At 41.6% G+C, this 21,530-nt stretch overlaps 2 protein-coding genes and 2 non-coding genes across 6 annotated transcripts; 3 read left to right on the forward strand and 1 right to left on the reverse strand.

The window, feature by feature from the left end:
* Positions 1-1,256: 1,256 nt before the first annotated feature.
* brat1 (BRCA1-associated ATM activator 1) lies at positions 1,257-11,207 on the reverse strand. Of its 3 annotated transcripts, none has more exons than XM_049571184.1 (12): positions 10,756-11,207; positions 8,936-9,084; positions 8,712-8,859; positions 8,103-8,562; positions 6,807-6,929; positions 6,555-6,646; positions 6,370-6,470; positions 6,082-6,268; positions 5,105-5,178; positions 4,399-4,483; positions 4,015-4,304; positions 1,257-2,661 (listed from the first exon to the last, which is right to left on the reverse strand). In XM_049571184.1, exons 1-12 carry the CDS (start codon positions 10,880-10,882, stop codon positions 1,786-1,788), a joined length of 2,712 nt encoding a protein of 903 aa, XP_049427141.1. In that variant the 5' UTR covers positions 10,883-11,207; the 3' UTR covers positions 1,257-1,785. The 3 variants fall into 3 exon arrangements, with proteins under 3 accessions (XP_049427141.1, XP_049427142.1, XP_049427140.1); XM_049571185.1 differs by having other exon boundaries at positions 6,370-6,467; positions 6,807-6,932; XM_049571183.1 differs by having other exon boundaries at positions 6,807-6,932.
* Positions 11,208-11,309: 102 nt separating this feature from the next.
* On the forward strand, positions 11,310-20,995 carry eif3ba (eukaryotic translation initiation factor 3, subunit Ba). Its single transcript, XM_049571186.1, has 19 exons — positions 11,310-11,531; positions 13,138-13,330; positions 13,416-13,535; positions 13,628-13,685; positions 13,846-13,974; positions 14,081-14,238; positions 14,910-15,041; positions 16,139-16,205; positions 16,295-16,341; positions 16,442-16,652; positions 16,757-16,829; positions 16,923-17,045; positions 17,146-17,224; positions 17,451-17,589; positions 17,717-17,842; positions 18,819-18,896; positions 19,524-19,632; positions 19,721-19,833; positions 20,422-20,995. Exons 1-18 carry the CDS (start codon positions 11,432-11,434, stop codon positions 19,819-19,821), a joined length of 2,043 nt encoding a protein of 680 aa, XP_049427143.1. The 5' UTR covers positions 11,310-11,431; the 3' UTR covers positions 19,822-19,833; positions 20,422-20,995.
* LOC125886675 (small nucleolar RNA SNORD60) lies at positions 17,287-17,368 on the forward strand. Its single transcript, XR_007449084.1, has one exon. It is a non-coding gene; the product is annotated as a small nucleolar RNA SNORD60 (small nucleolar RNA).
* On the forward strand, positions 18,621-18,696 carry LOC125886677 (small nucleolar RNA SNORD60). Its single transcript, XR_007449086.1, has one exon. It is a non-coding gene; the product is annotated as a small nucleolar RNA SNORD60 (small nucleolar RNA).
* Positions 20,996-21,530: the final 535 nt, after the last annotated feature.

Below are 21,530 nucleotides of genomic sequence, written 5' to 3' on the forward strand. Positions count from 1 at the left end.
ACAATTTATTTGTGGACCAGAGTACAGAGCTGTAAAAGAAGCAGTGTAGAAATACGCTGTGACAAGTAAAAGTCCTGCATTCAAAATTTTACTTAAGTATAAAAGTATTAGAAAGTAAAAGTACTCATTATGCAACATGGCCCCTTTCAGAATAACATATATTACTGGATTGTTGTGTTCATCACTTTAATGGTACAGCTGGTAAAGGTGGAGCTGGTTCTGATTACTTTACATACAGCTGGGTAGATTAATCCATGATAATACTACACATCATGATTAATAACCAGCTGTGACAGCAGGGTTGGTGCTGCATGCACCTCGTGAGTCTGCTTGTGTCATCAGGGGTATAGTTGTTTTGTTTTTTTAACATTTGCTGATCTGGGGGTCCTGCCCCTCAATATTTTGAGGGTCTAGCACTTAATTTACAACATTCCTGCACCAATTTGTCTCTTCTCTGCATCAATTTATGGTGGAAATATCGTGGTACTTCCTTATTTAACTGCACAGAGTTGCTTGGCTAGCAGTAAAGCCATTACCAGACAGTGGCTACAGCCGGCAATACCAACAGTGGATGACTGGATTGACATTACACATTTTTAGGATGGAAAGGATTACTTTTTCTATTAGACTGCACTGGGACAAGTTTTTGAAAAGACAGGAAAACTGGATGGTGAATATAAAATCTGTTTGCGAAGATTTGATTTTGAAGTTTGTTGTTTATACTTTGTATTAGTAATCCTAATATGCAAAACAACTAGTAACTGAAGTTATTGAAATGTAGTGGAGTAAAAATACAATATTTCCCTCTAAAATGTAAGGCAGTAGAAGTGTAAGGTAGCATAAAATAAAAATACTCAAGTAAAGTACAAGTGCCTCAAAACTGTACATTAGAACAGCACATGAGTAAATGTACTTAACTGTATTCCAACATTGAGGACATGTTAATATGAGAATGAGTTCAGTGAGTTCTGCTGCCAGACACAAACCCAACAATGTGTCTGTTTGTCTTCATTTCTCTTTCTTCTCCTTCACAGACAAATCTACACAGAACATGTTTAAAGAGTGTTTTTTGGTGTTTTTTCAGGCAAATTTTCAATTTGAATCAATACAGCTGTCTCGTGTGCTGCTTTCACTGCACAGCCCCTGGGACAACATGTGACTGTCCTAATCATCTGCACCCATGTGTGGATGCACAAAGGAGGCACGAGTTGAATCCTGCTGAGCTAAAGATGAGTAATGGATGAAATGAAGCATAGATACAAATTTTGACAGCATCAGTCAGGTCGGGTTGTAAAGACACGGGTCCGGGTCTGATCAACTCTCAGTCTTAGGCCTGTGCAGAACTCTGATTGGTGAGTGGGTGTAGAGACAAGCGTTATTGCACTGTATCAATGCATCTTAAAAATCAGGAAAATAGCCAACAAAGATCAACAGCTTCTTGCACAGTATTTAATGGAAGTATAATATTAAATGTTAAGAAATTTCACAACCAGATGGCTCATTAATTGATGGTCAATAAAAGGTCGATATAGCGTTCATCCAAATTTTTTATGTGACATCAAAAATCATGAAATTGCTGACATATAGATATTGCTGAGCCTGAGATCTCAGGTCTGTATGGAGACAGTACACAGGTATAAAACAGTAAAAATAAGGATGATTTTTTTTTTTTTGCTAGATTACCCAAAATATCACAAAATCATGGAGGGAAAGGCACCCTGAGTTAAGTGTGTTGTTAATTACTAATATCAAACCACCATAAGGCAGCATGTGTATGCATGTGCGTCAGTAGCAGTCCACTATGACCTCTTGCCCCTGCTGTGTGTCTGGATGTGTGTGAGCAGCACTCGCAGTCAGTATGTCCTGCAGCAGAGACAGGGGGGAGTTATGGATGTGGTCGCTGCTTTGAGTCAGGACGTCCAGCCTCTCGTCTAAACCCAGAGACCTCAACGTCTCACACACACTCACAGTCACACCGTCACCTCCCTCATCTGCTTCACTGAAACTCCTCTGTGCTGCGGTGTCTGTCTCTGTGGCCCGATCGCTTTCCTTCATCCCCAGTATCCGTCTGATCTCCTGCCCCCAGCCCCAGCCAGGCAGCTCACAGGACACTGTTGCCATGGCAGCAGTTGCATCCAGGGCCCCTAGCGACGGAGGGCAGACTGTGTCTCTGAGTGTTATCAACAGTCGGCAGGCCTTCAGAGCAACAGGTCTATCACAGTCAACCAGACCGCTCAACAACGCTGAGACGACTCCCTGCTCGACCACACCGGCCAAATCTGACTCCACTCCCTCCGTGTGTGTACCAGTGTGAGAGTGAAGTGTGTAAGTCTGCTCAGAAATCACACCATAGGGGTGCGGCGGGGCACGATTTACGTCTGAGCCATTCCTGTAACCCCGGTGACCTGAAAAGGCTTTGTCCAGCAGCAGCTCGGCCAGCTCCAGGGTGTGAACTTTGACCTCCCAGTCCAGATCGGCGCTCCCTTGTGAGAGGACGGAGCGCACACACTGCATCAGGAGAGAGGCGGAGGATGACGACGATGGAGGCGAGTGTGAGACGTGGACAGAGAACCAGGCGATGAAGTATTGCACAACGGCCCTCCTGGGGAATCCCTCTGTGTCCTGGGAGAGGATCTCAAGCAGCCGGCCCACGATTTCAGTCTGGGAAGACACACGTTTATTAATAAGAGTCGAGTCTGTATCACTGACAATATCTCTTAATTTTATTTCATTTATATCTTTATTTTCATTGTTTAATTCATTTTATTTTTATTGTTGTCATTAATTTATTTATATCACTTTTTTATTTAGTTTTTTATTTATTTATTATTATTTTTTTTATTATTTATTTATTGATTTAATTAAAGGTCTAGTGTGCGGGGGACATCTAGCGTTGAATGGCCCGATCTAGAGCCAGTGTTCGGTTTGTCCATTCTGTGCGACTATAGAAACAACATGGCGGACTCCATGAGAGAGGTGATTATAAAGAAATGAAAACATAGTTATGAATATTATATACTATTCCTGCCAACAGATGCCGCTAAATCCTACACACTGGACCTTTAAGTCTTTTTTTACTTTTTTTTTTTTAATCCCTATTACTTTGTCTTTATCTTTCCATGTACAGAGGTATTTATCTACTGATATTTACTTGTCTGAAAACAAACATTGAAGCTTACAACACTGAAGTTATTTTGAGTGTAAATACAGATCACAAAATAATAAAGAAGACTATTACAGAAAGAGACACATAACAATGCTAACTATACAAATACTCAAATATACGTGCAAACAATAAATGAGTTTCCACTGCTTATTTACAGAGAAGACTGTAAATAAAGGACAAAAACCATTATAAGAGCGAAGAGAAAAGTCTCAACAGTGTTTGCCTCTGATTGGGTAAGATAAGAATGTGCTCTGCCACCAATAGATCACTTTTAATCTTCCATCTACTCAGTGATCTGAGCGTACATGGGTAAATTTAAGGTGTGAACAAACTACAAAACACAAGATAAAATAGGGATTCAGTGATGTAAGGGCAGAATCAGTACTACGTGTTTAAATGTGGTTTAGTAAGGATCCTGGTGGCTGCATTTTGGGCTAGTTGGTATTCTTGTAAATCTACAGAGAGGAAGGCCTGAGAAGAGTGCAATAAGTTATCCAGTCTGGATGAGATGAATGCATGAATGAGAAGTTCTGCTTCTGATTATTCTAGAAATGGTGGCAAGGTGGAAGGCGAAGGTCATGACAACCCAGTACGTGTGGAAAGTTGGGCATGACCAGAACATAAGACAAGGTAGGATCAACATTAAGGCTCACTTTACAATAAGATAAAATGATAAAAGTTTATATTACGATACTGTAATGTGGCAGAAAAGTGAGGTAGAAGCTTCTGTTAAAACATCCAAACTCATGACTGATTGGATGGATAGAAGAAGGACCAACATCTGATACATGCCCACCACACCACAGTTCATCCCCATCAGAGCCAAATGTAAATCTTTTTCTGCCTACCTCCTCCTGAGTGAGTGCTGCCCCCTGCTGCCAGCTGTGTCTCAGTGTCTTTGCCAGTGCAGAGACGGCGCTGGCTCTCACATAACTCTCCATATCCTGGAGTGCCTCCCTCAGTAGAGGAGTGGTACAACAGCTGCCCAGCAGAGCATCAGACACGTCACACACCTCCTCCTCCTCGGCTGATTTCGGGGGAACCGGCACACCTGCCAGGTGTCCCAGAAACTCCACTGTTGAGTCTCTCACCTCCCAACGCATGTCACACACGCGCTTCCTCACTACCTCAACAAGATCTAATACATGGAAACATAATTTCAGTAACACATGCCTGTGTATAGCCACAAGTATTTATGAGCTTCAGTGACGAGGCTGCTGGTGACACATTACCTTGTCTGAGCTGGTCTGTAATAAAGGAGAGGTCTGTGCACACACTCATCCACTTTACTAAGACCTGGTAGGACTTGTGAAGTACCTAAGAAACACAGACAGAGTCATTACAATGATAGAAAACGACGTGAGACAGATCCTTCACGCATAAGTTTGTAACCCACATACTAAGAGACTGAGACTACATCTCACTGTGACTTTATGAATTCAGATATGGAGCAGTCAGTGTGGAGGAGTTCTCTAGTGGTTAGAGACGCTCATGTAACCAGACAAACAGCCATTTACTATTTATATTTTCCTTCCCCATAATGTTATAATGTATGTCACAACCTGTTTATATATATCGATTTCAACAAGCTGACACTTAGAAACAGTTGTTTTAAGAGTGTGTGTTGCTGGGTTAAGTTGTGGTAAATGAAGCTTACTTCTGTTGTGTATGATTTATGTGTGTAAGAGCTAGAGTGGGCAGTGTGATTAACATGGAGGTTCTCTTTCCCTAGGTGTCTGTCTGAATAAACTGAGGTAATCCATAAAGAGATCAAGGTGTCACGGCATCTTTGTCATCGAACCAACACAAGCTAGAAGTGCACCAGTCACGTATGGTAAAGACATTTAGTGAGCTAGGTCACTGCTCTCCAGTTGTAGTTGAAAGTCAGTGACAAAATAAGTTGTATTCAAATATGCATAAACAGGAAACACAACTTACAGTGGGGTCAGAGCCAGGATTGTCCAGATACTGTATCAGAGCTGTGAACACCTCACTGACTTTCTCCTTCGCTCCTGAAACACACAAGATGGAGGATACGTGCTAAATACTTTCACCTTGACATCACTTTCACACACTGAACACATATCATATATCATAAAGTTTTATCGCATTTGTTTTTGTGTCAGTATATGATGATATTTTATCTTACTTTACTCTGTTTTGCTGGAGAATCCTACAAATTGTTAAGTTATTTTATTTGAGATTCAGCTTCTCAGTGCTGAGAACATGACTTATGATCATCTGTACTGTTCAGCTTTATGCTTCCAGTATTACTCAGTTTCCAACTTTTTTTTCTACTTTGAAGACAAACAGCTCGTGACAGATTTCTTTATATGGTCATCTGCTCCATAGCTCCACGGCAACATGAAGCCATATGCTGGGAAATGTGTAAATTTGGTTGCTGATGTTTTAAATTTTCCCTAATATTGGATCATACTCCTGCTTGAACATGTCCAGTCACACTTAGAAACGTTTACTGCTGATTTCCCACAGTAGAAAGTGCAGCTATACTCTGTTACAGTCATTTCCCAGCTTTAATGGCAGTGCAGAGACGTTAAGATACAGAAGACCCTTAAATGCTGACCAGTCAGAGCAGACTGGACTTTTTGCAAGGGATGCTTAAGGAGACAGGCGCTAAAATGGAGCATTTCAGACAGAGATTAAATAGAGGAGTTCCGGCTCAGACGGCATGAGGAAAATAAAGTGTTTGTTGACCAGTGTAGCATGTAAACATGTTCTGGTAGAAACCAAAAGTATGAACCTGAAAAAGAGCATAATAGGTCCCCTTCAAACTCTGTTGCCACTGTGGCTTCCTCTCCAATAAAGTTTTCCCTCACGCTGACGTAAAAGTGGTTGGTAAAAGAGAGGAGAACATTTTTCTATTTGGATCACCCCACATAAACACACAGCGTTACCTGGGCTGCTGCTGAGAGCCGTCAGAGCCTCTAGGGCACACTTCTGAACTTTGCCACTGCCGATTACATTCCCGCAAACCTCACTGCAACCAGCGGATGAGGAGAAAGAGACGCCACTGCAGATTCTTAACAATGATAAAACTGCAGTGACAATTAGCTGTGGAGGACAGGGGAGGATGCTGGAAGGCTGAGGACAAAAGACAGAGAGAGAGAGAGAGACAGCGACGTTAGTCTGCTTCACATGAAGGATATAGTTTCTTGTCCTCCGTTTTGTCCTTATAGCCTCACCTTGAGTGTGATCAGTGGTGTGTTTGTCAGGCAGACACATGTCATAGAGATGCAGGAGGTTTTACTCTTCATCTGCTCCGCCATTAACTGATGCTCGTCTGCTGCAGGAACAAAAACATATTTAGTTATAAAGACACTACAGACTGTTTTCTTTCTTTATTATAGAGTGTTCCTGTGTGTTTTACCAGTGGTGTTTGTGCCCAGTAGAGTCTGACCAGTTATAACGTCCAGGGGTAGCAGTAGTATTCTTACTGCCCGGGCTGTGTGGACTGCATCACTGGAGAGAAACACAGAGGAAAAAGAAAGCAGCACCCATAGGTGAATAAATATTGGTTTTCTTGTATAACTTGGTGCCAAAAACCAAACTACAATTCTCATATTGGTGACACTGAAGCCACATTCTGTATGTGAGTGTGAAGTTGTTAACAGATGCTTACTGGTGACCTCTGCGAAGAAAAGCAGCTGCAGCGTGCATGAGGTCAGCGGGTTTGTTAATGTTCAACATGGACGACAGAAGATGGGCGACGCGTTGGTCTGGGACACGTTCATCTGTGCCCGAGCTGCTGAAGACAAACATGGACACTGTTTAACACTGAATCCTCTCATTGTAAAGGGTGTCATATGTTGTGAATAATTTTCTTCTGTTTAACTAGTTCTTGACTTTTTGCTGTGCTTGTTTTTCTTCTCTCTTACTAGGTTTATTGTGCCAGTTATGCACCACAAAACCAAGGCTAATTCTGTTTATGTGAAAATCTATTTGGCAATAAAACTGCTTCTGATTCTGATTGACTGACTGTTTCAGCTCTATGCTATTATCACAATGAAATATCCCCTTGTTCTTTTTATGCTATATTTATACAGCAGGTGCTCTGTGAGAGTGCAAGTGGGGGGAGTCGTTTCAGCTTCTCTGAACTGTTCCTTTGACTCAGTATTTTTAATGAATATATACTATATGCCAGGCATAGCTTAGCTGGTCTTTGAAATAATTTGTAGCTACCCTTTTTGCATTTTTATGGTTGACTTCTAATATACATTGACATACTTTTTGGCTTTTCTTTATAGTAATCTTACTTTGTGTTTTACATTGCTTGTTTTAGAGTTGTGCATTTTTATTCTGTATTTTCTTGTACGTTGTCTGTCTGTAACTTATATTGCTGCCTGTCTTGGCCAGGACCGTCTTGAAAACCCTCCTCCTTTTAATCTCAAGAGGTTATTCTGGTTAAATAAAGGTTAAATACAATAACAGCGTTGAAATCAGCACCACTGGTGTGTGACAGTCACCTATGTGAGCTGGGAAAATTGCAAAGTGTGCCATAAAGTTACAGATGTCAATCTGAGGGGGCACTTACAGATTCAGATCTATTTTATTCCATCATATGTTTGCTTTTTACAGAGTTCCCACGCTCTTCCTAAACATCAAATTCGAAGACTTTTAAAATACTTTTTTTGCCAAATTCCCCTCGAATTTAAGGACCTAACATGTCATAGTCTGAGACATTGATAAAGGTTAATTGCTGTTACAGCACTGACATTTAATTAGCAGGCTTTACAGAAGCTCACAGACAGAGGTTTGAATGTGTGAACACTTCTCACTGTGCTGTGTTGCAGTGATGGCAGACAATATCAAACAAACTTCAATTTCTCTTCTTGCACAAAACATATAAATTCAAGTCTTTAAACTGAATTTTCCCATGTTACACTGTGTTTGCGTTCATATGAGAGAGCAAGTCTACCTGCATGCAGCCAGAATGACGTCCATCAGAGGTAGAGTGAGCTGACTGCAGCCTGCTGTCACCAGTTCCTGCAGAGAGTCTGCGACTGTCTGGAGCAGCTCGTCCCGCAGAGGAGGCCCTGCCTGAGCCAGGAGCAGGGCCAGCAGTTTGAGGATCTGCAGACTCTGATGGAGCTTTGTGTTTTCTGGGGGAACCAGTGACTCCTTGAGGTACTCTGACATTACCGTGACAACAGTGGTGTACTCTGCGCTGGTTTCCAGGGTGAGGGCTGGGTCTTCTGAGTCTGTGATGGAGACATGTGTCCTCCTGTCTTCTTCTTCTTCCTTCTTAGCTACGCCGTTACATCCTGCAGAGGAGACCGGCTGAAAGAAGAGCAGGATGTGGGCGAGCATTTGATTGGCAGCTGAGGCGATGAATAGACTGGTGTCTGTCTGGAGTTGTAGGAGCGGTCCAATGAAATCTGGAGTGAGGAAGACAGATTTTAGTTACCAATTGGTTAAATTCTTAGTCTTTATTCCTAAATATTGCCTGTCTCCCTCTCATCAAATTGTCCTTTATAATATATTACATATTAGGAGAGATGATCTCATTTCCTGCATGAAGAGTCACCTGATTGTACAAAAAAACTGAGAGCCTTAGGGTGCTGCAGCATGCTCCTTAAGCCCTGGATCCAGCCGATTCGTAAACATGGATCCTCCCAGAGTCCTGCATCCTGCCAGTGCTGAAGATTGAAGACCTGATTCAGAACAGAGTGTTCCTGCCGAGGGGACATCACCAATGTCAGAAATTGTTTGTAACAATTTAGTAAAAGTACAAAGTGTTGTTAACTCTACCTGAAGCATTTTGAAGCCGTCCTGAGTGGCAGCCATCAGTCCGGTGAGTCTGAGAGAGAAGGAGAGGACACCGGGGTCTGAAGCTGTGTTACGAACCACAGTGGATATGAATTCAAGCAGACATGGGCAGGCCTCCGGCAGAGATACACCTTCATCAGGGGAAAAGGTCAACATGAGACAGTGGCAGTTTCATTAACTAGTCTACTGACAAAAAAATGAATTGGCAGCTACAATCATTTGACTCAGATTTTAAGCAAAAATTAATAAATATTCATTGATTCCAGCCTCTCAAATGTGACCATTTGCTGCTTTTCTTCGTCCAATGTGATATTATACTGAATTTCTTTATGTTTTGGACTGTTGGAAAACAATTACTGTATCACCTTGGACTCTGGTGAACTGTGGCATTTTTTTTTACTGTTGTGACAGCCCCTTTTCTTGGTTCATTATGCTGTTACTGTGCTTTCTGTCTCCAGAGCTGCAGACCTGTTGGAGGTTAATCAGCAGCATAGGACACAGCTGGGACCAGTGTGCCACATGCATATAAAAGCAGCAGTCAGTCCTGTGGGCAGATTTCCTTTCATCCCCTCAGTGCTGTGGCTTTTATTTCTTAATCTTTGTTTTCACAGTGGAGCATCCATGCAGCACATTTTTACTTGTCTGTTCATGCTGTACTGACTTCACAGATTACTACAATCTACCGTAAAACGTCAATCAAAAGCCTAGTTCCAATTAAATACCCAGTCCCTTTTACTAGCCTGTTGTGGCTACACATTTAGACAAATAATCGCCTGCCTCAGTTAAAGACCTGATGTGGTTGCCAAGCAGCTCATTTTTTTTGTACAAGTAGTAGCAGTTCTTCAGATGTATAAAACCAGGTTGTTGGCTACCTACAATTATATTTCTATTCCTCGATTACCCTGTAAATTATTTATATTCCTTTAGTCCGTAAGGGTCCTCAGATCAAAAGAATGAAAAGGGTTTTTGATCAAAATGAATCCAAGTTGTGAGTATTGTTTTAACAGGATAAAGTGGTGTTGTGTTGGTATGCTGGGTGCTGTAATCCCTGAGTACCATAACTCTGGTGGAGCTAAATTGAATTAATGATTGATAACTTATATGTTATATGAAGCCTAATATTTAAACAAGCAATATTCATACTGGTTTAAATAAACAACTTGATTGTATTTCCCATCTTTGCTGAGCAACAGTTTTGTTTGAAAGGAATTAAAGGCCTGTCCCAAATATAGGCCTGTTGATTTTAGTGATTAAAGCAAATAATGTCCTGGACTACTAATTGAAATTTTATGGTGTTTGTTTGTTTGTTTTGAATATTTTGTGGTAAATAAAAATAGTTTATTATTTAGTTTATCTGTGTGTCTCACCTTTTTGGCCCAGTTAAGAGCTGGGCTGTGACAATATTTTATGACATGCTGGAGACTAAACAAAAGATTTATCTATGAATCAAAATAAATGATACCCTGTAGATCAAAACCGTGGTGTTATTTGGTGGTACATGTTCTCAAACAAAATGTAATCAAGTTACCACAAATGAATTGCCACACTGTGAGGTTTTAAACTTTGGGGACCCTCGAGGTCAAGGCTCACTTTGCTCAGCCTTATATCCATACAGTTACCTGGGTGTAAAGTAACTTAATTGTCTGCAGCTCACCTCACATCTACCTATAGTAATCCACAGAGAAGTATCTAAAACACCTAAAGGCTCCATCTTAAGAGGTCAGACAGAGATGAAACCAGGAAGAGCAGAAGGCAGGAACAATCACAGAAAACCAAACTATCCCACCAACTCCAGTACTAACCAGCCTCGGCGAGCCCTGTGAACCAGTCCACCAGTTTCTCCAGGCTGGTGTCATCGGGCAGAGACCTCCCTGAGTCCGCCAGCACCTCACACACACTGGGCAGCAGCGACACACACTCTCTGTCCATGGTACTAGCGTGTGTGTGTGTGTGTGTTAATGTTAATGAGCCTTAATAACTTTACAGCTAACAGTTACACTTTAGCACACATAGCTAACGTCGACGTACACATATGGAAATACAGCTAGAAGCTTTGTAATGTAGTATTGACTGAAAGGGAGCAGCTAGCTTAAATAGCAAAATGTAGTTTTTCCTTGTAGTTTTGCTAAACATCCATCTCGCGGGAAATAGTTTCGGATCTACCGGTGCGTGGCTTTCCGCTTCTTTCAGTGTAAAATATGAGCGTCGTAACAGGAGCACCTACGCTTTTTACTGATCTGTATATTTACTGATAGGTGACATTACAACAGCAGGCGCCGCGCAGCGCCGGTCACTATGTTTTACAACTCTAATTTTTCCCCGCAGCGCGCCCTGGCCTCCGAGCCAGTTCCGTTTCCGTCACGTCGTCCATTTTCGCATAATCGCACATGGTGCCGCACCGGCCGAGGACCGTCAGCCTCTTAATTTTTGTCATTCTGCTCCATTGTGGCGAGAAATCCGTCTCGTAGTAGCTGATAAATGCAAGACACGGTGGATATGGTGGACGACCCAGAGTATGAGGAAGAGGAGCCCTCCTTCAGCGACCCAGAGGACTTCGTGGATGACATCGAAGATGAGGGTGAGCGGCAGCAGGAAACGCGCCGGCTTTCCGGCCTGTTGCTAACAGTTAGCTAACAGCCGTATTAACGGGGCTACAGATGCCACAAAGCTAGTTAGCTTGTCTGTTAGCCTCCGGGCTTCAGTATACAAATGTAAATGTCTGATAATTAGGAATTAAACAGTTACATCGCCATTTTCCTTAAACATATGCCCAACATCTGCTAATGTTAATCGACGTTATCTCAGTGTAATCTCACGCCCATTGAAAACCTCACCCAGAACCCAGACTACACTCACTGTGGCCTTGTCGCTGTCAGTTGAAAAACCGAAACCGGGTGCGAAGTTGACAAATGAAGAACATTTTGTAATAGCTGCATGGATAATGAAGGCCAAGACCATCACTGCGAACCTGTTGTCTGGTTTGTCTGAAACATTAGATACCTTTCACATCAGTGTAACGATAATCCCAACGCAGGGTGGTGTGGTCTGATCCATAATGCCCCTCAGGTCTGCAGATGAAACATGAACAGTTGACACACCAGCAAAACGAGCAACACTGAAATACAGTGTGTAAGGTCATCTAGCTGAAATTAGTAAAGTCTAACATAACAGCCCTGCATTAAAATGTCCCCATGTGAAGTGTGTAATGTTCAGTATTTGGTCACACATGGTTTTATGGTTCTTTTGGAGTCTGTAGCTTGTGGTGATGATAATATATTTTGCCCACATCATCTACATCAGTAAGGATAGACTACATACTAGAAAAACTTCTTGGTATGAAGAATTAGTATGAGCAGCATCACAAACTACAACCTCCAGCTTCAGATAATCATAAAGTTAGATTGATATTTCTCTATATCTTTAGATTGCATTAGTTCAGCAATTGTCAAACGTTTTCTGTCACTTCTTTTTTTTTTATCAGTCATTGACAATAATTGGTGATGCAACTAACAAAAGAAGGATCCACATTGAATTTTAGTGAAATAAATGTCAGCATGATAGCAGCAGCAGCAAACCCTTGTTTTGTGTATTCATTCAACTTTGTTTCACTACATATTTTTTTCCTGGTCATCCACGCCCCACCTGCAGTGGCTCTGTGCCCCTCCAGATGAGCCCACCCCTCAGTTTGAGAACTCACTGTAATAATTTAAACTTGGTGTACCTATTGAACTGGCAACAGAGTGTAGTAGGCTACACCATAGGTCAGATAATTTTAGACTATCTTGGACTGTTTTTGTACTATACTGCCCTTTACATCCCGCCGACTGAGACTATTGATAAATATGGAAGTCCCGCCAGTGATATGTCATGGTGGCATCTTTGTTGGGGCTCATAATAATCAATTCAATCTGAGGATTTTTGCTGCACGTACCCTCTCCTTCCTCTTCCCATGTTTCCCCGTGTGTCTTTTACTCTGCTGCTGTCTAATAAAGGCAAAAAATGTACTGACAGTTACACCCATGATCTCAAAAAATGAAGCCAGTGGTCTCATAACAGTTTAAATTGAGAGCTGTCAGTGCACAAAAATGTATTTGGAAGCCCAGGTTCACACAGACAGATTAAATAAGTGACTAACAGTTCTGTTTCTCTCTTCTGTCTTTCCACCTTCTTTCTGTTCCCTTCAGAGCTCCTGGATGACATCCTGAGGGAGAAGCCTCAGGAGGCTGACGGCATAGACTCGGTGGTGGTGGTGGACAATGTCCCTCAGGTGGGCCCGGAGCGCTTGGAGAAACTCAAGAATGTCATACACAAGATTTTCTCCAAGTTCGGCAAGATCACCACTGAATTCTATCCAGAGGCTGATGGCTTGACCAAAGGGTATGTAATTTGCTCTGTACTCTGTTATGGCATTACACTTGCTATGTTGGATATAAGATGTTAAACAGACCAATATCTCATGCAGGTACATCTTCTTGGAGTATGCTGGTCCCACCCAGGCCCTTGAGGCAGTTAAGAACGCGGATGGATATAAACTCGACAAACAGCATACATTCAGGGTGAACCTCTTCACTGACTTTGACAAGTAAGTGGGCCGTGTCTGATGAGGAATGCAGCAAATGTGGTGGCAGATGTGTGTGAGACAAGGAGATTAATCCTGTTTGCTTATTTCTCCAGGTACATGAACATCAGTGATGAGTGGGAAACTCCAGAGAAGCAGCCATTCAAAGATTTTGTGAGTTGTTTTTTTTTTTTTTTTTTCAGCTGCTACTTTGTTTTACTGATCATAGGTAGTTTAAAATGTAGGCTTTTTGAACTCCTCATAAAAATGTGAAGTTATGCCCCTATTTAACCCTTTAAAACAAATTAATATGCCAAAATGTCTGTCTGTTCAGGGTAATATGCGCCATTGGATTGAGGACCCTGACTGCCGTGATCAGTACAGTGTGATCTACGAAGCTGGAGAGAGGACCGCCATTTTCTCTAACGATGCTAAAGAACCAATCACAGCTGAAGAGAGAGCAGTAAGTAGAAACAAAGGGTTAATTGGGGTCATGTTAAACGTCATTCAACAGTAGTGTTTGGCTTACAGACTAATCTATAAATTTTTTTTGTGTGCCTTGATTTCAGCGCTGGACAGAGACGTATGTCCGCTGGTCTCCTAAAGGCACCTACCTGGCCACCTTCCATCAGCGGGGCATTGCACTGTGGGGCGGCGAGAAGTTCAAACAGATCCAGAGGTTCAGCCATCAGGGCGTGTCCCTCATCGACTTCTCACCATGTGAGAGGTAATCAATATTTCTGTTTAGCAGTACTAATTGACACCTTCGTAGCATTAGTCATTACTGGATGAAGCGTGTATAAGCATTAGCTTCAAGCGTTATTGAGTGATGTGAATGGATGCACTGTTTGATGATGTCAGACTGATGCAGCTGTTAGAATACAGCTGTAATTATGGAATGTGGCAAAATGTGGCAATATCTGTGGCATCCAAAGAAGAAATGCACAGAAACACAGTCTCCCTCTCACTTACCAGCACTGTTAAGTTGGCAAACCATTAAAAACTGTACAGTTTTTGACATTTTTCAATTTGATTTTAAGTTTTCCTGTTCCTTTCCTGTAAAATTTGATCAGTATGGTTCATACTTAATAGAGAAATGTAGATTTTCAACTAGATTAACATAATAGTGATTTCATTTTTTGCTTTTTAAGGAAGCAGAGTTTTATAGTTCCCAGTTGTAGTCATTTGATATTGCACATCTGCCGACACTGGGCCTGATACTTTTATTTACCTACATGTTGATTTCACAAGCTACTTGATCTAAATACTGAAGGTCCTGGTTTAAAACAATTAAGCTGATAAGTTGTACTTATTGATAAAGGATGATGGATAATTTAAGATGAACTGTGTTGTCTCTGAGCTGTCTGAAACTCCATGTGTGGTTGTTGTGTCCTCCAGGTATGTGGTGACCTTTAGTCCACTGATGGACACCAAGGAGGACCCACAGGCCATCATCATCTGGGACATTCTGACCGGACAGAAGAAGAGAGGTTTCCACTGCGAGAGCTCTGCACACTGGCCCATTTTCAAGTCAGTTTTTCTCTCTCATAGTCAAGATTTCATCTACTTCATTGTTGTTTTCAGATCTGTTTCTCTTGTAGTGATTTAAATGTAACCCAATTAAACACCGACCACTACATTAAATTCAGTTCACAATGTAACACTATATTTCTTTAAATATTAATCACTTACTTTTCCAACTACGTGTAAGTTATCTTTTAAAATTCACATGAACCACTCTCCACATTGGCATTAATTAGATCAGCTGTGCATATTTATGAAAATACGTCACTTTTAAAGCCAGTTCATGCACTGCTCCCATTATTTCCAGCCGTGAAGAACACCACACAGAAATGCCAGGAGTTGAGTTTTCATTAAACTAAAAATATGACTGTTGTGTTAACTGCATGCCTAATTACTCAGAGCACACAAGGCCAAATTGCCAAGCAATGGAGCATTTAAAAGGCTATTTGCACAGATCTGTTTTAACAGAAAATGTTCTCTGGATGTTGTCTTTACTTCAGCAGTCTCTCCCATGGTCCGAATGTTTTTGGAGGGGCTAAGCCCAGCACTTGGTGAAACAAGAAATTAATAATTGTGTGAAATTTTAGCAGCAGTGCTCATAATTCACTGAATGAATAGAGGGTTAACACTGCAAATTATAATTAGTCCGGCCTCACAACAGCATCCCATTCTCACTAATAACTAAAGAGCTGAAATGTTTGACAATTTCCAACACCTCGGAACGACACTGGACAACAGACTCGGATGCATAACCAGCACCACTGCCAGGATTATTCATCTCCCTGCATTCAACCTTGCTAACCAAACAATAAGGCCATTACAACCTTAATAGGACAGAACATCACACACCTGCTCAATCACCACCTTACCCTACTGCCCTCCAGGCGCAGGTACAGAGCCCTGGGGTGCAGAAGGGCTTGCTTTGGGAGAAGCCTAATCCCCGCAGCCATAGTGACATTCAACAATAGGCCTCACTGAACTGGCCTGAGTGTGTACTGTTGTCTGTCATTGTATGTTGTTACTGTGTGCTGTTGTATGTGCGTTCGTCTGATGTGTTAAGCGCTGTGGAAAAGAATTGCCCCTTATGATCTATTTGTTCACAGATGGAGCCACGATGGGAAGTTCTTTGCCAGGATGACCACAGACACACTGAGCATCTATGAGACTCCAGTAAGTAAATTTACCAAAAAAAAAAAAAAAAAAGTTGTATTAATGTTAAGTGTTCAATTGACACTAAAGCCATGTTTCTACTCCATCAGTCTATGGGCCTGCTCGACAAGAAGAGTCTCAAGATTACAGGAATCAAGTAAGAGGCCTGAATGATGCTTTTATAATCTGTTTCTTACAATTTACAGTTGTTAAATTTTGAGATTTTGATAATAATCTGCGTGTTTTTGTGTCAACAGGGACTTCTCATGGTCTCCTGGTGACAACATCATTGCATTCTGGGTACCTGAGGACAAAGATATCCCAGCCAGAGTGACTCTGATGCAGATGCCTTCCCGTCAAGAGATCCGCGTGCGCAACCTCTTCAACGTCGTCGACTGCAAACTGCACTGGCAGAGAAATGGAGATTACCTGTGTGTGAAAGTGGACAGGACTCCTAAAGGAACACAGGTAGAGAGGAAAAGCGAAAGAGAGGAAACAGCTGAGACGTCACTTGGAAAAATAAAATAAATATATTAAAATGAAATGCTGAATTTAGTTCTTAATCTTTTCAGGGTGTCGTCACCAACTTCGAAATCTTCCGCATGAGGGAGAAGCAGGTTCCTGTTGATGTGGTGGAGATGAAGGGTAAGAACATAATAAACACCAAAGATAACTTTTTCAATGTTTTCTAAAGGAAAAAAATCCCTGATCTGTTGGTTGTTGTGTTTGTCTTTTTAGAAAGCATCATTGCATTCGCATGGGAACCCAACGGCAGCAAGTTCGCTGTTCTCCACGGAGAGTCTCCCAGAATCAACGTCTCCTTCTATCATGTCAAAAACAACGGCAAGATCGAGCTCATAAGTGAGTAGATCAGACAGACGTATGCTAACTGCCCTGTTGACACTGTGTTGCACCATCTGGGAGCACTGTATGTGACACTTTTTGTCCTTTTTTCCTGCAGAGATGTTCGACAAGCAGCAGGCCAACAGCATCTTCTGGAGCCCCCAGGGACAGTTTTTGGTGCTGGCTGGACTCAGGAGGTTAGTGAAACCTCCCTCTTTCTCTCTGTGTATTTTTATTTCTGTGATTAACAGACACAGGAAGCCGCTGATGACAAACTAAATAACTTTTCTGACACCTCGTATGAGAGCTAAGCTCCTGATTCTAACTTTGATCTGAGGCTCACAGTATTTTAAATTTATGTGCGTCAGTTGAACAGTATCTTGTGTGTGTTTGGGTATAATCTATTTTCCTGTATGTGCGCAGTATGAACGGAGCTCTTGCCTTTGTGGACACGTCAGACTGCACCATGATGAACATAGCAGAGCACTACATGGCCTCTGACGTAGAGTGGGACCCAACTGGTCGCTATGTGGTCACCTCCGTCTCCTGGTGGAGCCACAAGGTACGTGCTGCTTTGTGACGCCACATATAATTTTGTCTTTTTTTTCCCTGCCAGACCAAATGAACATTAATGGGTGGAAAATTTCATACAGAACCTGCACTCACAACCACCTTTTATGTGTGTCTAGGTGGACAATGCGTACTGGCTGTGGACGTTCCAGGGTCGTCTTCTTCAGAAGAACAACAAGGACCGCTTCTGTCAGCTGCTGTGGAGACCCAGACCCCCCACCCTGCTCAGTGCAGACCAGATCAAGGTACCATTTTATCTCTTTGTATATACTGAGTGGGCTTGGGTGGTATCATGGTATTATTTTGAGGATATTTCAAACTTTTGATGGCATGATTTTCAAGTCCGTCAAAAATACAGGCACACATCTTTCTATTAAACTCATATGGAGAGGCTGTATTGAGGATGTATTATATGTAGTACACTTGCTGCGCCAACAGAGGTCAGTCTCTCCTGTTGTAACAGGCAACTGAGCTGACAAACATGGCGACTGAAAGTGGTGGCGAAAATGTTACAGGGCTGTAAACAGCCCGCAAGCAACTGCAGAGAGAGACTGCTGGGAAACCAGCATATTTTCACATCTAAATCAGTGAATCAAGGGTTTATTTTGATCAAACCAGAGTTCATGATTATTGGAACAGCGGGAACACTAAGACGGTTTTGGTGAGTTTTATTGTGTGTCGGTCGAGTTTGAATAAAGTGTTTTTCACTGAGTTAACAAAGCAATTAAACCAGTCTTAGTTTGGTGAATTCAGAAGGTGTACTGCAGTATTTCTTTGTTTAATACAGAAGTAGGTGTAAGAAATATTCCTACACCTATTTTCCTGGCATCCCATGGGTTACATTGTTCCTTTATTAGACTGAAAAAACTTGTGGAATGTAGCGAACTCACTGGTGGGTGGGTAGCAGATAGCACCCCACACAAGTACCGTCATGAAGTGTATACCCCAGTGAAACCTTAGAAAGGCATGTGTATATTGATTTCGCCCAAGCCTATTACTGTGTGTGTCTGTGTCTGTGTGTAGAGCCAGTGATGACAAACTAAATAACTTTTCTGACACTGCACTCGCAGCTCCTGATTCTAACTCTGATCTGAGGCTCACAAATACATCCTGAGAACTGTTGCAGCACATTACTTGCTACTGTACTGCCATATTTTTTTTATTTTATATGTGGCTGTGAAACCTTTCTTTGCACTAAATATCATCCTCTTCCTTTTTCAGATGATCAAGAAGGATCTTAAGAAATACTCCAAGATCTTTGAGCAGAAGGATCGTCTGAGCCAGTCCAAGGCCTCCAAGGTTTGACCTGTTAATGTCTTTACCTGATCCAAACTGTTCACATCTATATCTTCACGTAGGAATGTACCTGCATCTGAATATTTTATGCCGGAAAGCATAAATGACTCGATTAAAAACAGATATTATTTATACCCAAGGGTTTCACTAACTTGTTCAGTGGGCTGAGAAAGCATTAGGAGGAGGTGTCATTTGCTGAGTAGTGATTCAAACGCCTAGTGTGTTAGCTGGTTGAACAGATACAGATAATGATGTCTCTGTACACCTCTCTGAACCTTGTATTTTGTAGTTTGTTGGGAGTGCATCTTTCACAACTGCTTTCCTGTATTTTCTCCTCCTTCATTATCCAGTTCAAACAGTGTTAACATACAGTATGATTCAAGTTTGTGTGTTTAAGCACATTTGAAGTTGTGGTTCAATAATCTTTGTGCCTTGAGATGAAATTTTAAAGTTCCCTAGATCTATTGTAGCATAATTGTAGTTTCCATATTAAAGACAAACTATTTATGGAGCCCCTTTAACACTTCAGAGATTTTAGGAATAAGAAGTGATACAGCCTGCATGTTTACATTCGCAGACATTACACTGTGCTGTGAAGCTGAATTTTTTATGTGTGTGGTTTGTGAGTAGGAGCTGGTGGACAAGCGCAGGTCCATGATGGAGGACTACCGTCGCTACAGAGAGACAGCGCAGCAGACCTATCTGGAACAGAAGAGCATTCGCCTCGAGCTCAGAGGAGGTGGGAATTCTCTCTCACCAACCTTTTACTTGTCTCCCTCCATGGTCTTTAATTAAGAGAATTGCTGACGTTTGTTTGTGTCTTCCAGGAGTGGACACTGATGAGCTGGACAGCAATGTGGACGACTGGGAGGAGGAGACCATTGAGTTTTTTATCAACGAAGAAATCATTCCCCTTGGAGATCTGTAGTCCCCTACGCAGGTAACACTTGCACGTGAAAAACATATTTTATTTTTATTTGTGTCATTGTGTAGTTTTCAGTCAGCCGTTGCTTTTGCCATTTTTAGTTCCAGTTAAAGGGTCGACTTGCCCAAATTACTTGAAAGATATTTTCACATTTACCCTCTATTGTGTCTGACCGTGTAGATGATTTCAGTTTTATTTGCTTGAGGTTTAGAAATGATTATTCTGCCCAGTACTACAGAGGTGAATGTAATTAAGAATGTGCTGCTCTGAAAAAGCAGCTGCAAATCACAACAGTGTCTCTGATTGAAAATGTCTATTCAGTGGAAAATGGCTGAACTTTTGTGAACCAAGTCATTCATTTGTCGTGCAGCTGCAGTTTTATGAATGAAAGTTGTTCTTGTGTGTGTGCTCAGAGAAAGAGATAGAACAAAACACAATTATTTGACAACATCCGGGAAGAATTCGTCACATTCTTGAGTCTGCCTTGTATAATGATTAGGGGTGTAAATCACTGGTTTCATCACGATACAATATCACACCCAAAATGTAAATACACACAAATATTCTCCATCTGTATGTAATGTGTCATTCTTTCTCTTTCAGTCCATCCATTTTTGTGTGGAAGGAGGAGAGAGGAACTGCGTCATTGATTGGAGGACGACGACCACGCTGTGAATTTTGGGGTTCACAAGCCTCAACGTTCAACTTTAGTGACATCATCAAAGCACGCCTTGCGGATCAGCAGCCACATCGAGGGACGAGAGAGACGATACTTTGTATTTAATATTTTCTCTCTGTCTCTCAGCATCATCCAACCCTGTATTTTTTTTTTCTCTGTGGAACTTGACATTCAGTAATACTGCCTCCTTTTTTTTCTATTCATTAATTGGAGTCACTCCCTGTCTAATCTCAGCCCCGTCTCTTATTGGACCTTCTTTCTCCAAGGGTTGTTTTATGAACTAGCCTCATCATGCTAGTGTGTTATCACAGGGCAGCACAGAGTGCCAAACCAGTGGGGGGTGAAGGTGTTGTGACTAAACAAGTAGCCTTCTTTATAAATGTGCTGATGTGGCGCTATAGTGGCCTGTATCCTCCTCCTTTCAGACTAGGCTTTCACACAGGGAGGGGGGGGTGCGCAGTGGGAATAACTTTAAATAAACATTCAAACACAATACTACCTGACTTAGTGTTTGGTTCTTTATTGAAGAGGGAATCTTCTGTTGTCCAAGAAGAAGAAGCTCTGCGAGTAAACGGCCAGTAAGAGTACTTTATATATAATCTGCACAAATGATTCACAGAAGACAAAAATAAACAAACAAAATACAGTTAATTTAGTTAACTCAGGTGGTTGCACTGAAGCACAAACACTGCCGGTCACAAAGAAGGTTGTAGGATTTGTGTTTGGGCCCATAATGGCATTTAACATTGAATTCCGTGAGCACTGAATTTAGCTGTTTGCAGATAAGGCATTTCCTCCTAGGCTCAGCAAGTTAATACACTTCCTGAGACCTGCTTTCTGCTCAACCATACAGCGTTTATTGCTCTGCTGGCTTTTCCATCTCATTTCCACATTTAAGTCCTAGTGTGTAGAATTTAAGGACATAGTGTATGGTGTATAATATTCATAACTACAGTATGTTTTCATTACTTTATAATCATCTTAAAATAAGAATCACTGATTTTTTTGTTACCTAAGAATGAGCCATTTATTC

This window comes from Epinephelus fuscoguttatus, linkage group LG3, assembly GCF_011397635.1.
Source record: "Epinephelus fuscoguttatus linkage group LG3, E.fuscoguttatus.final_Chr_v1".
NCBI classification, from domain to species: domain Eukaryota; kingdom Metazoa; phylum Chordata; class Actinopteri; order Perciformes; family Serranidae; genus Epinephelus; species Epinephelus fuscoguttatus.

Excerpts from the sequence above, each read along its gene's own strand:
- brat1 (XM_049571183.1), bottom strand. The coding sequence starts at position 10,882 with ATGGACAGAGAGTGTGTGTCGCTGCTGCCCAGTGTGTGTGAGGTGCTG. Across the intron at positions 9,085-10,755 it reads CACAGGGCTCGCCGAGGCTG|GTGTATCTCTGCCGGAGGCC; the intron begins GTTAGTACTGGA and ends CCCCTGATGAAG. Across the intron at positions 8,563-8,711 it reads CAGTTTTTTTGTACAATCAG|ATTTCATTGGACCGCTCCTA; the intron begins GTGACTCTTCAT and ends TCCTCACTCCAG.
- eif3ba (XM_049571186.1), top strand. The coding sequence starts at position 11,432 with ATGCAAGACACGGTGGATATGGTGGACGACCCAGAGTATGAGGAAGAG. Across the intron at positions 11,532-13,137 it reads GGATGACATCGAAGATGAGG|AGCTCCTGGATGACATCCTG; the intron begins GTGAGCGGCAGC and ends TGTTCCCTTCAG. Across the intron at positions 13,975-14,080 it reads TCACAGCTGAAGAGAGAGCA|CGCTGGACAGAGACGTATGT; the intron begins GTAAGTAGAAAC and ends CCTTGATTTCAG.